Source organism: Pteropus medius, unplaced genomic scaffold (assembly GCF_902729225.1).
Source record: "Pteropus medius unplaced genomic scaffold, Ma_sr-lr_union100, whole genome shotgun sequence".
Taxonomy (NCBI): Eukaryota; Metazoa; Chordata; class Mammalia; order Chiroptera; family Pteropodidae; genus Pteropus; species Pteropus medius.
In genome coordinates this window covers 18,071,123-18,089,510 of record NW_024354502.1, presented here as the reverse complement: position 1 = coordinate 18,089,510, position 18,388 = coordinate 18,071,123, and the positions used below count along the sequence as shown (strand labels likewise).

Sequence of the window (18,388 nt, the reverse complement as noted above, 5' to 3'; positions counted from 1 at the left end):
TAACACATTTTTTAGACTGAGAGTATTTGACTTTGTATCTCCTCTCCTCTCCCCAGACTGTCAGCTTCCTAAAGGCAGAACCTGGTTCTTATACAACTTTGACCTTCATGCTTCTCTTGGCTCACAGAGGTGCTTTTGTGCTGAGTGAATGCGTGAATGAAAGAATACAGGCAGGCAACTCTGTTAGGTTCATTTTCTTCCTCACAAAAGCTGCTTGACAAGGTAATTGCTCCCCAATCTCAAAAATGAAGGGGACACAGAAAAAGTAAGACCAGTGCAACAGTTCTTCCTCTTCTCCTTGGAGAATCCTTTCAACTTACATTCATCTTCATTCATTAATTCTTTCAACACTATTTATTGATAACTTACAATAAATTAAAAGCATGAGGTGAGAAAATGCTATCTTTTTAACTTCCTCTCACCATAATTGTTGCCGAATAAAGCCTTTTCTAATTTCTTTTATGCCAATTCTTTATTTTTCTCCAGTTTTACTGAGCTATAATAGATGTATAATGTTGTGTGAATTTAAGGTGTACAACATGATTTGATGCGCTTAAATATTGCAAAATAATTACCACCATAGCTAGCTAACCCTTTTATCATGTCACATAATTACCATTTCTCTTTTGTGGTGAGAAAATTTAAAATCTACTCTCTTAGCAACTTTCAAGCGTATGATAGAGTTTACCCCATGTCTTTATCACACAGTCTCCCATGCAGCATGGAAGGCTGTAAACTTCTCACTTATCCATTCAACATTTCTTCTTCTTCTCTGGGCTAAACTGGGCCAGGCCCTCGAGATATAGAATTAACTAAAACATAAAACTAGAGCATAATTCCCCACTCTTTAATTGTGGGCTATACATAGTGACTTCTAAAAAGTACAATATTATAGAAAGAGGAAGAAATGAGTAACACTACAGTGAAGAAACCTAGCAAACTTGACCTCAGTCAGCTGATCCAGGTCAACAGTGGCAAGTCATGTTGACAGGAGGCCTCTTGAAAGGATGTGAAGAAAATGGTATGTTACCTCTGTAGTCTTTCTCCTAAAACCCATAACCCCAGGCTAACCACAACAGAGGGACATTCTACAAAATACATGACCAGTATTCCTCAAAACTGTCAAGGTCATCGAAAACAAAGAAACTCAGAGAAACTGTTGCAGACCACGAGAGCCAACTAAACTTAATGTGACATTCTGGATGAGATCCTGGAATGGAAAAAGAATATTAGGTAAAAACTAAAGAAATCTCAATAAAGTGTGGACTCCAGGAAATAATAGCATCAACATTGGTTCATTAATTATAACAAATGCATCACAGTAACGTAAAATAATAATAATAGAAACTGAATGTGGGGGTATATGTGAACTCTACTATTTTTGTGACTTTTCTATAATCTAAAACTATTCTGAAATAAAACATTTATTTCTTTAAAAAATGGGATCAGACTTCAAAAAGGTCGGTGAGGCAGAAAGATGCTGAGTTAAAGGCTGGGGTGTAGTATTGCAAGTGGGCGTGCAGCAGTCGACAGAGCTCAGTCTGCCGGGTGAGAGGAGGCTGACACGACAGGGGTGGCGTCGTGTCCAAGGCTGTGGGGAGCTGTGGATGATGTGCGCACAGTTAGAGAAGGCTAAAAATGTCATTGCACATCCAAGAAGGCCTAGTTAAGGACAGCAGCATTTTGGTCAGGAACAGTCAGCCCAGATGAACAACTTTCTCATAGCAACCAAGCATAGAGAAAGACGATGCTATAATTGACCTAGATAAGGAACCAGCATACGGTTTCCGCAAAATTTCCTCTTTAGATATGAACCACGACTCACTTTCTCCTTATTTAAATATTCTTTCAGATTCGTTATTCTATGAAGCTCCCTGTTTCCCACATTCTGCAATTTTCACACTGAAAAAGATGAATGATAGTGAAAAAAATTGATGATGGCTTAAGGAAAATTCTTAAATTAAAAGGTTAAAGAAGCAAGATCTAGAACAAGTCAAAAAAAAAATCCAAAGGGGCTAGATCATTTAATATACCTTGCTAAGGAAAGATGATGTTTCTTCATTTTTTGAAAATGAAACAGTTGAAAAAAGAAAAAAACAAAAGTTTCCATTTTTTTAAAATTAATTAAATATTTATTTTTATTATGGTGACATTGGTTAATGAAATTCAGTAAGTTTCAAGTGTACAGAACAACAGTAAGTCATATATATGTTGCATTGTATGTTCACTGCCAATAGTTAATTTCTTTCTGTCACCACATGTTTGATCCCTTTTACCTCATCTACCTTCCCCTCCATCCAATCCTCTGGTAACCACTAGTCCATGTCCATAAGTCTCTGTTTGTTTGTCCTGTTCATTTGTTGCTTTTAGGTTTATATCCTCCATATAAGTGATATCATGTGGTTTTCAACTTCTCCTGTCTGGCTTATTTCGCTTAGCATGATTATCCTGAGGTCCATCCATGTTGTCGCAAATGGCAGTATTTCATCTCTTCTATGGCTGAGTAATATTCCACTGTATATATGTACTACAGCTTCTCTATCCAATCATCTACTGTCAGACACTTTGGTTGCTTCCTTGTCCTGGCCACTGTGAATCATGCTGCTGTTAACACTGGTGGGCAAATATCTTTTCGGACATGTTTTCAAGTCTTTGAGGAAAATACCCAGTAGAGGGATTGCTGGATCATATGGTAGATCAATTCTTAGTTTTTTGAGGAATCTTCATGATGTTTTCCACAGTGGCTGTACCAATTTGCAGTCCCACCAGCAGTGTATGAGGGTTCTTTTTTCTCCACATTCTCTCCAACACTTGTTATTACTTGTCCTGTTGATAACAGCTACTCTAACAGTTATGAGATGGTATCTCATTGTGGTTTTAATTTGCATTTCCCTAATAGCTAGCGATGTTAAACATCTTTTCATATGTTTGTTGGCCATTTGTATGTCTTCTTTGGAGAAGTGTCTGTTCAGGTCCTTTGCCCATTTTTTAATTGGATCGTTTGATTTTTTGGTGTTATTGAATTGTATGAGTTCTTTGTATATTTTGGATATTAGACCTTTATTGGAGGCGATGCTTGCAAATATATTTTCCCATTTGATGGTTGTTTCTTTACCTTGTTGATGGTTTTTTTTTTTTTTTGCTGTGAGGCACAGAAACTTTTTAGTGTGATATAGTCCTATTCATTTATTTTTGCTTTTATTTCCCTTGCCTTTGAGGTCAAATTCATAAAATCATCTTTAAGTTCAAGGTCTGTGAGTTTAGTTCTTATATTTCTTCTATGGAAATTATTGTTTCAGGTCTTATATTCAGGTCCTTAATCCATTTTGAGTTAATTTTGGTGTGCGGGGATAGACAACAGTCTAGTTTCATTCTTTTGCAGGTGGCTTTCCAGTTTTCCCAGCACCAATTATTGAAGAGACTTTCCTTTATCTACTGTATGTTTTTGGCTCTTTTGTAAAAAATTATTTGCCCATATAAACATGGGTTTATTTCTGGACTCTTAATTCTGTTCCAATGGTCTGTGTGTCTGTGTTTTTGCCAATACCATGCCGTTTTGTTTACTGTCATTTTGTAGTACAATTTGAAGTCGGGCAGAGTGATGCCTCCTCCCTCATTCTTTTTTCTCAGGATGGCTTTGGCAATTCAGGGTCTTTTGTGCTTCCATACAAATTTGATGATGTTTTGTTCTATTTCTTTAAAGCGTGGTGATGGGATTTTGATGCAGATTGCATTTAATCTGTATAATGCTTTAGGTAATAAGGTTATTTTAACTATGCTGATTCTTCCAATCCAAGAACACAGAATATCTTTCCATTTCTCTGTATCTTCTTTGATTTCTTTTAATAGGGTCTTATAGTTTTCATTATATAGGTCCTTCATATGTTTCATTAGGTTTATTCCTAGATATTTTATTCTTTTTGTTGCAATTGCAAAAAGAATTATTTTTTCCTTCTTTTTCTGACACTTCATTATTAGAGTGTGGGAACACTATGGATTTTTGAACACTGATTTTGTATCCAGAAACATTACTGTATTTGCTTATTGTTTCTAGTAGTGTTCTTGTGGAGTCTTTAGAATTTTCTATATAGAGAACCATGTCATCCACAAATAGTGGCAGTTTGACTTCTTTGTTTCCTATTTGGATGTCTTTTATTTCTTTCTCTTGTCTAATTGCACTCGCTAGGACCTCCAATGTTATATTGAATAACAGTGGTGATAGTGGACAGCCTTGCCTTGTTCCTGATCTTAGAGGAAAGGTTTTCAGTTTTTCACCATTAAGAATAATGTTCGCTGAGGGTTTGTCATGTATGGCCTTTATTATGGTAAGGCCATATACCAATTTTGTTAAGTGGATGCCGTATCTTGTCAAAGGCTTTTTCTGCATCTATTGATATGATCTTATGATTATTTTTTAATTTATGTGGTGTATCACATTCATTGATTAGCATATGTTGAACCATCCCTGTGCCCCTGGGATGAAGCCCACTTGATCAGGGTGTATAATCTTTTTAATATGTTGCTGTACTCGGTTTGCTAGTATCTTACAGTTTCCAGGTTTTTTTTTTCCCCCTCTTTCATTCCCCTCACTCACTTCCACCCCTGACCTATGGATGTTGCCATTTCCCCGTAAGAACTGGTTCTCTGAAGCTGGGGTGTCTCCTCTCATACACTCACAGCACACACCTGGGGCCTGGTGCACACGGGGTATGGTCCGTGACTCCACCTGGGGTGCAAACCCAAGACCTTCTGCATGTAAAGCAGACATGCTAACCACTGCTCCATGGAGCCCCTCCTATAGTTTCCAGTTTTTTAAAAGAATCTGAGGCTGAGAGATATCGAGGCTATGGTTCGGCTGCCTCCCCAGTCGCTAAAGTCAAAGCAGCTTAGAACCCCTAACAATGAAAATGTACTGCAAAGAATGATGCCAGCCATACTTGATAACCGTAACAATACATATTTTGTCTTTGTGTAACACTTTCTTAGTTTATAAAGCATTTGCACATATATTACCTCGTGATTCTAACAAAAATCTTATGAGCTAAGCATAACAATGATTAATAACCTCATTTTTCATATGAGAGACTTGATCTTCAGAGACCCTAAGACATTTGCGTGGGTCCCCGGGCTTAGCATTGATGGAGCAGGGGCCAGAATTTACACATCAGGCTCTCGGATTGTGCTGGTTTTCATGTGCCCAGGTGTACACAACGAACAGACAAAGATGAAGAAGACTTAGCACTAACAATCGAATGTCAGTATGCATCTTTACCCCAAAAGACACATATATGAAAATGTAAATATTTAGTTTTCTGTTATTATTACTGTTATACAGTGAGGACAGGTATAAGAATATTAAAGAACTGATGAGAGAAAGAGATAGAAAGAAATTTAAAAGTGCAGAAGCTTTTTACTTTGACCTTAAGTTAGTTATTCTTAGATTAGAAATGAGGGAAATTAAGCAGGTAATATATAGGTCTTTAAAAAAAAAAACGGAGCATCTGGATCATTATGTGCAATTCAGAAACAACTGAATAGGAAAGGAAGGACAAAACAATGTTAAAGAAATCAGTAACTAACACTTGCGAGAAAGTGGTCTAAATTTATATAGTCGAAAACATGACTCAAAGAGACATAATCACAGCATATAAATATCCTCCAAGCAACAATATACGTGGTAAATAAAGTAAGTGAATTATGCATAACCTTAGTTTCAGGTCATTTCTCTTTGTCCAGTTGTCTAAGGAAGACAATGCTTTACACCTGAGCTGGTGTCATCTTCAGAAATTAAAACAGCTGAGCAGACCTTAAGGCTGGGTGCTGCTGGTAGGGTTAAAAAGGAGAACCAGAGGGAGTGGCCTCCCATGCTCACTACATTAAGACTTAGACTGAGTAGTCACCTCATTCAGTAGGGTGTTTTCCTTTCTCCTTCACCTTAGAAAAGGAATAATAAAGAATAGAATCAAATCCAAAAAGCTTTTGGTTACTGGCCCACTTAATTGGAAGCAAAAATGGACCGTGAACAATCAAGTAGGATATAAAGTGCTCTGCTTTGATATCAGGGCACTAGCATGGTACTGAATCTCATGAAAAGCAAACAAGTTTGCAAAGTCGAAGACACTGGATCAGTGTTGTCGTGTCAAACCTAGCACAGACACTGTTGTGCTATAGTTTTCTCATCACTGTAAGATGATCATGTTTGTCTTACCTTGTAAATCATATTCTAGATGCCGAAGTATTTTTAAGACCACTGAGAGCTGCACACACGTAAATTATTACTAATTATTATCATTGTTATGACTCTCCCAGATGCTATGCTTTAAAAACACCATTTCCCATAAATCTTTCTTCCACATGGTAGTTTTCTCCCTTTTGAAATTATCCAGGTTTTCTGATTAAGTCTCATGATCTCCTTAAGCCACAAGTTATTTTAAAAGACCTGTCTTGTCTCAGTACTTGAGGAAGCCTGAATTGTTTGAATTGCAGCAGAAATGACCCTGGGCAGGCAGGCCCCAGTGGTGTACAACAGCCCTGGCAGAGTGACATTTACAGTATCAGGAGCTCTCTAAACACAGCATGCTCAATTCATTCACAGACCAATCCAACTTTAAGCAACTTTTTTCCATTGTCTTCCCACAGGCAATTTTTCTAGCCTTGTAGAGAAGCTGCATGCATTGGGTTGGACTTGTCTTAATCTCTTATTCAGGGAGAGGGGCCTAGATCATTTGACAACCAGATATTTGGTTCCTAAATGGCCAATGGTTTCTTGTTAACATAATAACAAAGACTCTGAGTTGTGCCTTGTTGCTGTCTTAGGACATTTATGTAAATAAGATGTTCATACCACCATTTACTGCATTGCAAGGATCCTAAAACAGCAACGAGGTGACACACATTTACTAAACGCTACTCACAATGACCAAGTACTGCTGGCTACCTGAACGGGTTTCTGAGATGAGACAGTGAGTGCTCAGAGGAGAGTGAAGAGTGTCAAGCTTAAAAAGACAAGTATCTTCTAAGAGATTTGTTTTTATGCTCAGAGCGATGGTAGGAAAGTGCTTCTCCAATGATCTTCTTTTCCTCAGAAGGTAGCCCAGGAGCACTTCAATTGTAACTGGGTCTTTGTGACAACGTCACTCCCAAGAAACTATAGATCTTTGCTTACTACAATGAAAAACCCAATAGACTTTGAAAAAAATGCATATACAATGAAGGTGGATGGAGCTATCATATCCCTGTTTACACAGGCGTGCATGCACACACAGACAATATGTTAAGTATTTGGAATTTTCTCCATTACAATTGCAAAGTTTATAAAAAACACAAATCAGGATGCAGGTGTCGTCTGTGCTAACGTCCTGTAAAGAGAAATTAACAGAGCTTCTACCTCTTTGGATGCTTTTCTGAGTTGGAATTTGCCAGACCTGCAATATTAACATAGAATTATGGAAACTGGAAACGAAAAGCTGGAGTCTACTGGGAATGACAGGCTCAAGACGAACTCAACTGGAAAATTTGGCTAACTAAAAGTGACATCCTTTGTGCTGGAATTTTTCTATCTGAAAGCTTAAAAAAGGCTGTAATTATTTCGAGTTTTGAATTCAGCCCTTTTCAAACTAAGCCTTTTATTTTCTTCATTGCTCTGTACCTTTCCTCTATGTGAATTCAGGCATCTGCCAAGCACTGAAATGTTAAATTTGTATTGGTTTTATACACATATTTATTTCCAGGGAACGGTAAGCAACACAACGTTTGCATCCTCTATGCCAAGAAAAACAAAGGAATATTTGTACATTAAAACATTTCTCTTATGCACAGGCACAAAATATCTGAGCATGGCTAAATAAATCACCTAATAAGAAATGGCTGATTAAGGCCAATGAATAATTTCTTTGCAAGTTAGTGCTTTTTCTCCATTATGAAACCAATGAGAGCAAGAACTTAGACTTACCTTGTGGCTTTTGGGTCCCAAATCACAATGTCAGCATCTGATCCTACAGCTATTCTTCCTTTTCTTGGATAGAGATTAAAGATTTTAGCTGCATTTGTGCTGGTAACTGCCACAAACCGGTTTTCGTCCATTTTACCACTATGCTGTATAAAGCAATTCAAGGAAGAAAATGCATTTGTTATAATGATCAAATATTTAAAAATCTTCTATCACTAAAAGTACAAAATTTGTATCTTTTAGAACCAAAAAGAAATGTATCTAATTTCTTATGTTGTAGAGCTGAACACATTTGTGGATGCTGGTAAGTCTTAACTAATCATAATGATGATGGGGATGGTGGGATAGCATGTGGAAGCCTGAAGATAACCTTTTAAAAATACTTCAGCTTAAAAAAATACCACTACTAATTTTTTCATACTTCCTAGAATCACATAGACAACAGCTAAATGTTAGCAATGGTATTTTCATTTCTTATTTAAAGTTTACTGCCCGTCTACTGCATTTATGATGTGGCTTATATATTGCAGACCCAAGATTTATGAGTGATCATAAAGACATTAAATGGAATATTATAGAGTTAAAGTAAGACAGACCTTTAAATCAGGTCACAACACTTTTAGAAAAAGAAAGAATCAGCTCAAGAGGTTCGATTTTGTGCGTTTAAACTTTACATGTACCAACAATCATGGATAGTCTACTGCAAGAGATTTTTTTTAATGGACAGACATTGGAGGGATGTAATCCTGCTAAAATTATTATTTTTTTTTAGTGTTGAGAGTTTATCTACATGCACATTCATATGGTAAATACATCCTTAAAGTTTATTTCATTATCAAAGGGTCCCCATCTCAAAAATAAATAAATTAATTAATTAAGAACTATGTCCCAAAAGTAATATTCCCATAAATAAACCATCCTAATGTTTTTTAAAAAATAACATAATTTCTTGTATGTTATTAAATATTCAATCATTTTAAAGCCACTTATATACTTGGGAACTGTAATAGATTATGAAAACTTGCTGTAGTGAAAATACTCATAACACAAGTTTAAAGAGAAAGGTTGGACTGTTATCAAGGAAATACAAGAAAAGAGAAAGAGAAAGAAAAGTCATCGGGGATGGTGAGAGTTAGGGTAGAGGAAAAGGGGGTGTGAAGAGAATGATTAGTAGAAGACGGGGCTACAGAGATGTTTTGAAGATCTTTACATGTAAATTAATTGTTCAAATATCATCATATAAGTCATGGAGAAAATGAAAGGGTTTTAGAGAGGAAGGTATCATGAACAGACCTTCATTTTCGAAAGGTGACTCTGGTACTGGAGCATAGAATAGATTGTAGCGAGTGAGACCAGAGGCAGGGACACCAGCTGTGGGGACGACTGCAGAAGTTCCAACAATCGATAGGCCCCAAAGCAGAGTGGTGGATATAAAGATGGAAATAAGAAGGCGTTTGGAAATAAAATTGACAAGATCTGGTAAATAATGAGAGTTAGATGTGGGTGGTATGCGTAGGGGATTCTGAAGAATGAGATGCGATTCATCTGTCATTTAAGGGAGGGATCCTAGGAGATGGGTGTGAATGGCATGAAATTGGGGACCTCAGGTCTTACCAGGCAGGTGTCCCTACTGATCTTCACATCTATACGTGTAAACTGGCTAGAGAGGTTAATACGAACATTTAGCTATTTGATTCTCCTCCATCCTCAGGGAGAAATTTTTAAATCGTAGGAATCGAAAATATCTCTTTCTAGATTTTTAATTCTTATTTATGTGCCCTCATGCAGCGATTTTAAAAATATGACATCCAAGGGTTCTAAAAGGGGACATCTACAGAGATTTCACGAAAAGGTTACATGAACATAATAAAAAGCCTTCACATATTTTCAATCATTCCAAGAATTTATACCAGTGACATACAAGGAACTGGGATTTAAGAACATGAGGAATCATGTGGAAGGGCTATAACATTTCAAAGAATAAGACTCTACATTGGCACCCAATCTAAATGCATCAAAAAGGCATAACACATCCTCTAAACTAAATCACGCAGAGAAAAAAACGATTATCCTGGGGGTGGGGGTGGCAGTGGTGATGGTGTCGCATTCCACTCTAGTAAAAACAATCAAAAATCTTCTCTGAAATTGTTTTTACTAGAGTCTCCACTCTAGTAAAAACAATCAAAAATCTTCTCTGTGAAAGTTTGCTACCCCTAAAACAGGCTGGATCCTGGCAGAAGAATTAGGCAAAACAGTCTGTATCTCATGAAACTCACCACGCCTTTTTCCCATACTACTGACATCCGGTCCTCAATGCCATTCACCCCATTGGGAATCTTTGTAAAATCGTCCCTCCCAAGAGCTTTCTGGCAGGTGTTGAAAGTGCAGTTGTCAGTGCCTGTTGTGGTTAGATCGTCACTGCAGAAGAAAAACACAAGAGAGTGATGGGGAATAGGTCAGGAGGAAACCACCATACCCTTTCCTAGTCTCCTGACCCCCTTCTCAACTGAAAGTCAGAAAACTGCAATGGAAAACGAGTAGCTTTTTCAAGTACATATTTCACCCACCCCTATTTCTATTCCAGAAAGCACTTGTGGAGGTTCTAGGCTCAGTACCACTGTGATTATGTGCTTGTCCAATGCTCAGTTTCTCATTTAGAAATTGATAATTATATATACTTGATGATAAGTATTTCAGAATTGCTGGCAATAATATAAGTGAAAGTTTCTTGTGAGCAGAGTACTACATACCAATGAACTACAGTGACCACGTGAACAGAGGCAGGTCATCCAGGACATTGTCCCCCTGGCCAAATGTTGTGATGAGCAGAGATGTGACACTGGCTAAGGGTGTTAATGTCATCAGTGACAGGAATCCTGCTTTGGCTGGTGAATGATCTTGGGGATGTAGAAGTGTAAAGAAGGAAAGAGACTCTATGGCCATGCACCCTGAACGTGCCCGATCTCGTCTGATCTCGGAAGCTAAGCAGGATCAGGCCTGGTTAGTACTTGGATGGGAGACCACCTAGGAATCTAGGAAGACCAGGTGCTGTAGGCATTAAAAAAAAAAAAAAAAAGGAAGGAAGGAGACTGAAGGCTCTTGTACAGTCTATTGTGAAAAGCTCTTTGTTAACTTGGATCTGAGTATCAATCCAGGGTGTCAGGGTGTCTGTGAATGGTGTAATTCTAAAGAAAAATATCATAACCTCTCAGAAAGTAGTGTCTCTGAAGATAATTTGGATGACCTTTCACGAAGATAATCTACTGAAGGTCAGAGTTTGCCTTCCCATCCCCACAGCCATAATCTGGTTCCCAAGTTATATCCACATAGAAAGAATTCAAGAATATTCTGAATGATAAAAATAAAGCATAATAGAGAGATCTGGCTCTAGGCAATAAGAGAAAAGACAAGGAAAAATCCAGAAGAGAGAATAATTTCAATAAAAATGATTTGCTTTCTCTGTGTCCAGGAGAGAATTTCACACTATATCATAACATAACTAAGCTAATGCCTTTTGGTTTCCAGATGAGGGCCAGTCCCCAGGGCCTATCGGGTCAAGTACAACAGAATACTGGGAGATGAATGGAAGGTGCAAATGGTAAGACAAGATCTCCTATACTCAAACCTGAGACTCGAACAACACCTGATTTTGGTAAAACACTTCACAGTCATCTGCTAAATGATTACTTAGCCAATAGATTCATGAGGTAGTCAGGAGTTGAAGGGTCTGGTCGTAAAGGTGGACCCATAACATGGTGGGCTGCATGGTGCCATTCTTTATTCCAGTAGTGAGTGCCATCTGTGCCCAGGCTCGCCGCTATGGGTTCTCCATAGACCACCTTCCCTGGGAAGTTAAAAGGAAGCGTACGGCACCTTAATTTGCTCTTAAAAGAACCATCTGACAAACACACAAATATTAGTCTTTTCTGTCTTTGCAAAGTATAATATGAATCCTAAACCTTTTGTGAGCAGGATTGAAAAATAAAAAATACTGTTTGTTGAGCATTTACTGTGTTCCAATAAATGTGCATTGCATGTTATGGTAGATGATTGTACACTCTTGCTGATATTACACTTGGCCACGTGGCTTACTTTGGCCAATCAAATATGAACGGAAGTGATATGTGCTGCTTCCAAGCAGAAGTCGTTAACACCACAATAAGTTTTGCCATCCCCATTTTTCCCTCTGTCATGAGACCAGCAGAGGCTGCTCCTTCGGTTGTGTCTCAGAACAAAGAGAATATGGAGCAGAGTCAGAGCCAACCCATAACGGACACGAGTACGAATGAGAATTAAATCTCTGTAACTGTAAGCCAATAATACTTTTGATTCATTTGTTACTGTGCTGTAACCTAGCAAAAGCTGGCTGATACATGTGCCATTCTAATGAAATCTTCTCAAAGCCCACTCTAGGAAATGTTATTATTATCTCCATTAAAAGATAAGGATAAAGCTTATGGGCTTAAATCACTTCTCTACAGTTACATTACATGCACTTTATATAGACAGAGTAGTGGAGGTAAGATTCGAATCCATACATTTAACTCTAGTGGTCCTAACTGCTATGCATATTACTCTGATGACAATTATCACATTGTCATATGGTGTTCAACTTCGGTGTATCTCTGCTGCAAATAGATTGATACTCTTTTCACACATTTAAGAAAGAAAAACTTCCTCTAAAAACATATTAAATAAAAGAACACTCAGATAAAATTGTAATCAGAAATGCATATTTTAAAAATCATGCAAATGAGGTCATCAAAAGCACATGCAATGTTAGAAAAGTTAATAGCGCATAGTGAATTTGAATTTAAAATCAGAATCCTACCTCTGATTAGCATTTGTCAGGATAACAGATTCCCTGGCATCCATCCACCTGATCATATCCAAGCAGTCATAAAGGAGAGTGCAGAGTAGAGATGCTGGCATACCAAATTAGTTCACTCTGGTTAATCGGATGCCAGATTTTAGTTTAAATCTTGATAGATAACTGAAATTAACTGATTTCCTCGGGGAGTATTGACAGTGGATGGCCACTAGCTGCCTGAGTCATATTAAATTGGAATGCAGCACCCTATTATCTCAAAGACTGTTCCTCCCCCAAACTAGCCACTGTCCTCTAACTAGCCTAGAAATTTGAAAAACCATGAAAGCAAGGTTTATTGAAGCCTAATTGTGCTTCTTAAGTGACCAAATATCAGACTGTGGTCAATAAAAGTTGCTCTCCAGGGACTCAGCCACTGCTAAGATCCTTCGCTTTCTTGATGCACACACACGGGGTGAATCCCATCCCATACCTGTGCCTTACTGCCCAAGTCCCAGAAAAGAGGAAATACCATTAGTATCTTTCGGGTGTGTGGGACAAGAAGCAATCATTTTTAATATGAACTAAGAAGTAATGTATTATTTGCTGGAGAAATAGCAGGGTGGACACAATATGTTATTTGCACAGAGGGATCTTCCTATTCCAAGAGAACTTCTTACAGATGCTTGGACAATGAGAAACTTGGGAGATGTGATCAGCAATCACTTTACAATTGCCAACTCAGGATTTTCCGTGGTGCTTCATCACAGAGGAAAGGTCCTTATCACCTATTCTATTCAATCATTTGGCCCATCGAGGTGATATGGGAATACTGTTCCAAAAGTTCTACAATTTTAATAGCACTCAGGAAAGATTAAATGTGTCAGCATCTACCAAGAGCCTGCCAGGACTGTTTTGAAACCAGATAACAGGTAATTTCCTCCGAAGGGCTCAGCTCCTTTAAAATGTGACAGCTGCTTTTTGGTACACACCACGAGCTCTTCGTTGACTGGGCTATTTTCAACTGTCTCTCTGTAAATATCTGCAAATTAAGCATCCATAAATACAAAAAAAAAAAAATTGAAAAACGAAAGAGTAAAAATTCCTAACTGCCCTTCCCCATGTTTCACAATGGTTTTAAGGTAATTTCAAAGGACGAAACAGTATGCAAGGAGTAAAAAGGGGAAAGAAACCAAGGAGCTTGGAGAACCCATAAACTGGAGACTCAAACTGAATAATTCAGTGTAATTGTGCGTTCTGTTAGATTTGGGCTAAAAATAAAGCAATAATAAAAATAGCTAACATATATACAGCACTCTATAGTTTGCTATTATTGTTTGAAGGTCGTATATCTCATTTGATCTTCACGGCTACCTTCACGCTGATTTGACAGATGAAATTCATACTCAACAAGACCAACTTGCCCAAGACACAGGGGTAGTCAGTGGTACACCAGAATTAGAATCCTAATACTCTGCTAGCATATCATACATATGCGCTATGTTACTAAGAAAAGTGTCCTCCTTTTTCATTTCTTGGTGAAGAGCATGTATCTTTAAATGTTTAAGTCAACCACAAGCTATTTGTGGATGTGGCTGAGCAATTTTCCAATTTCACTTACTGGTTTCATTTACTACGCTTAGCAGGTTGGTAATGAAAAGTGCACTATCTGTCCTCATCTGGTACTCTCCTGATTACATTTGAGACCAGATGGTTTCAACAACTCTTGGGAGAGAGTACAGCTTCATCATTAATCTCCTCCCCCATCTTAGCAAGTTTCACATTACGTTGTATCCTGTCTACCCATACATGTCTTCTCCTTCTTTCTCTCATAAACAGAAAAGACTCTGCACTTATGATGCAATCTCCTACTTAAAGGATTTTTGCCCTCTGGGAGCTTCTAAAAATTTCCAAATAATGCAACATGTCCAAACAACTCAAACTCCCTCCTCACCAGACAACCCGTTTATTAGATGAGAGTGATGGAACGGATGTGAATGCCTTGTCTGGATTTGGGCGCAGCACTGAATTGAGTCCCGAGACCCGTGAGAGAAGGTTGAAAGACGCCGAGATGCTGGCACAGGTAACTAGGAGTAGAAGCACTGGCTGCGGAACAAACAGCCAAACACGTTCATAAAACTAATTTTTCCTGGGCTCCATTTTGATTCAAAATATTGCATTTACAAAGGAAGAAAATAATTGAGAAGGAAAATACATAGAAGGAGCATAACAGAGTAGATCACACAGGTTTCAGTTTGAATCCTGATTTTGCCACTTTTTAGTTGGTGACCTTGAGCAAGATGAGTCCTTAGTCTCAGTTTTTCTCATCTATGAAATGGGATCACAATGTTCCCCCGGTGTGGCAATTTTGTGAAGATTAAATAAATTAATGTATATGAAAGTACCTAGTATCTTCCTGAGTCACTTCATGATTTGGACTGAATTATGCTCCTTGCCAAAATTCAAATGTTAAAGTCCTAACCCCCATTATCTCAGAACGTGACTGTATTGGAGATAGTGTCCTTTATAGAGGTAATTATGTTATCGTGAGGTCATTAGTGTGAGTCTTAATCCAATATGACTGGGATACTTAAAAGAAGAGGAAATTTGGACACACACAGAGGGAAGGCTATGTGCAGACACAGGGAGATGACGGCCATCCACAAGCCAGGAGAGAGGCCTGGAACACAGCCTTTCTTCCCTACCCTCGGAAAACGCCAACCCTGCCAACACTTCGATCTCAGACGTCTAGACTCCAAAATTGTGGGAAAATAAATTTCTGTTGTTTTTAGCCACCCGGCCTGTGGTGCTGTGTTACAGCGGTCCCAGCAAACTAATACATCCCACGAACGTTAGTTTCATTATGTTTACACCATTCTACTCTAAAAAAAATGTTTTTAAAAGGTCAGTTTTCAACTTATTTGTAATTGGATACAAGGTAAATCATCTTGTTCTAAATTAAAAATACAAGGGGATATTCAGATGCATATGTACAAGAAAGAAAAAGAGAAAGCCTGAGATTGAAATCCACCTCGACTCAGCCACACATTAATCATTCCTCAGGAACAGTGTCAATCAGTTCATCGTACTCGTGTCGATGAGGTTTGGTTGACTCTTACTCGGCACTAACAAGCCATGGCCCACACGACCACATAGGGAGAGAATGGTCGCTCGCTGCGTGGCCCTTTCTCCCCCTTATCCCTAAACACAAGAGGAATATATGGGGGCGGAGTTCAAATAAAATGGAAAATTGGACATCTAAAACCTCTCTGCAAGAGAAATTTCTATGTTACAGCAATTAGCCTGGAAAATAAAGCTTTCTACAATAAGGAAAACCAAAACCGAAACCAAAGCACATCAAACAAAGAAAACCCGACCACAACACAGACCACTTCACTGTAAGCCACTTGAGAACCAAAACTGTCTTAATCATCTTTGCAAATCCAAAGTCTAGAGCACAGTGTCTAGCATATATCTGAAGTTCAATAACTTTTTAAAATAAAAAGTATAAAGAAAACTTTTTAATAAGTTCAAATGAGAGTCATATTTATACCCTAGAGACAGGAAGATGAATATAAAATAGAGTTGAATTTTATTAAGACAAGTTAAAACAAGTTAAACTAGAAACTAAAAAAAAAAATCTTGAAAATTTCAATCATAATTGGGAAACAAAAATAACAGATATACACCAAATAGAGCAACAGGTAAGTTGCTGAGAAAAATCACCACTATTCTAAGCAAAGCACCAGAAAAATAGTGAATCCATGTGTAGAAAAATAGTGAATCATCTGAACAAGAGCAGGTTCTATGGGGAGGTGCAGAGGAGAGGTGAATAATATATTTTTTAAAAGACTTTAATAATTCCACATATCAATATGTGCAGAAAAGGAACGTGTTTAACTAAAACCACCCAAACCAAAATAAAAAGTGTCACTGAAGTCAATGAGATATTGACAGATATACTATTTGGAAAAAGACCAGACTGTGGTGAGTGAAAGGGGTCTGCGGCAGGCAGACTGGAACTTCTATTTGTGACACAATTACAGCTGGTTTGTCCAACTTTATACGTTGGACAAAAGAGCAGATCCTGCTTATGGAAGAAAAAGATAACACTCTAGAGACAGCCTTCTCATATTCTTGCCTTATTTTTGCAAAAGTGGCTTCTCACAGGAAGGATGGGAACCAACCTAGTTCTAGTTTCTCAACTTGGATTAACTAAGACTCGAAATAAACATGATATTGAAATTTCTTGCAAACTGGCTTTCGATGGCTTGAATGTGAAAGCTTTATTTTTTTTTCCTGTAACTTGCTTTTTACTTTTTATCTGAATGCTAAAAGAAAATATCAAGGTACAAACACAGGGAAACCTCAAGCTTTGAATTAAAGTTGGTGAACTAAACCCACATTCCTGTCTCTTCCTCCCGAGTTCATATAGAAACCCTGGTGAAGATGTACAAAAGCCACAGCTGTGTTGAAAATGAAGGAGGAACCGTGGCTGACCAGAGTTTTTGAAAGATTTCAGGAAGCCAGAAAGCAGACGAGATGGCAATAGCTCACAAAGGAAAGAAGAGAGAGCTACACCTGAACTCAAAGGAGGAGAGGGATTCATGAAAAATGTTCTTCCTGGGGTGCAAAGGGGCAGTTCACTTGAGAGGAAGGGGAGGAAATGGGGACAGTTAGCACACACCCCCAACTCTGCCTGGAAAATAGAGCTTCCTAAGGTGGTATTGCTGCTACAGAGCGAAGCCCCCGCACCTGACATTAGAGCTCACCGGTGACTGTGCCCCATTTAAATTTACGAAGCTCACAGTCAACACTCTCCTTGAGGGCTGGGCCTGCTCAAGAAATAGGCCTACAAAGCAGCAGAAAAAAGTCTACACAGCTCCCTATTTTAACCACCCGAACTGTCTAGGCTTGAATATGAACAGTCTAGGATCACCAGACATTTGAAGAAAAAACAAACATGAAGAGAAGGGCCAAGATGTTTAAAAAAAAAAAAACTGAAAAATTGACTAAGCAAAAACCAGGGATAATCCAGAAAATGGAAGAATTTTTTTAAATTTCCATCAGTATTTGTAGGGATCAAGAAGATAATGTATCCATTAAAATAAAACAATAGAAAACTAAGCAACTGTGGGGAGAAAAAAAGCTATCAGAAAACAAGAAAGTTTTCTTGTGAATAAAATATGATTACCGAAACAAATGGTTATTACAAGGGCAGAAGAAGTAAACAAAATCCTTTCCTAAAACACAGAACAAAATTAAAAAAAAAATTTTTTAAGGTGAAATAGTTAAGGGTAAATGCAAAACTAATTTAAGAGGTCTGATGGGGGACTTCTAAGAGAAGGAACAGAGAAAATTAATATAAAAGAAATAATAGAAGAAAAAATTTTCAGAATCAAAGATCAGTTTTCAGATTGAAACAGGCCCCTGAAAATGAAGGTGAATTTTTAAAAGGTTTACTGCTAAATATAGTCTTAATAAAGTTTCTGAACTTCTAAAATGAAGAGGGAATACAAAAATCTTCCATGTGGTGAATAAAGTTAGTGACAAAATGACAAGAATTTTGTTGGCATTTGCTTGTTTATCAGTAACCCTGGATGCCAGAAGAAAATAATTCTGAACCTAGAATT

The 18,388-nt window shown here is 37.8% G+C and overlaps 1 protein-coding gene and 1 pseudogene across 3 annotated transcripts in view; one reads left to right on the top strand and one right to left on the bottom strand.

The window, feature by feature from the left end:
• The window catches only part of DPYS (dihydropyrimidinase), an 80,708-nt gene that overhangs the window by 36,035 nt on the left and 26,285 nt on the right, over window positions 1-18,388 (bottom strand). For all 3 annotated transcript variants that reach the window (XM_039854001.1, XM_039853999.1, XM_039854000.1), the window contains exons 5-7: window positions 11,636-11,792; window positions 10,225-10,366; window positions 7,952-8,094 (exon numbers count right to left, since the gene is read on the bottom strand). In XM_039854001.1, the coding sequence (XP_039709935.1) occupies window positions 7,952-8,094; window positions 10,225-10,366; window positions 11,636-11,792 (442 nt within the window). The remainder of the gene's footprint in view (window positions 1-7,951; window positions 8,095-10,224; window positions 10,367-11,635; window positions 11,793-18,388) is intronic.
• Window positions 10,880-11,005, top strand: LOC120595895 (uncharacterized; annotated as a pseudogene).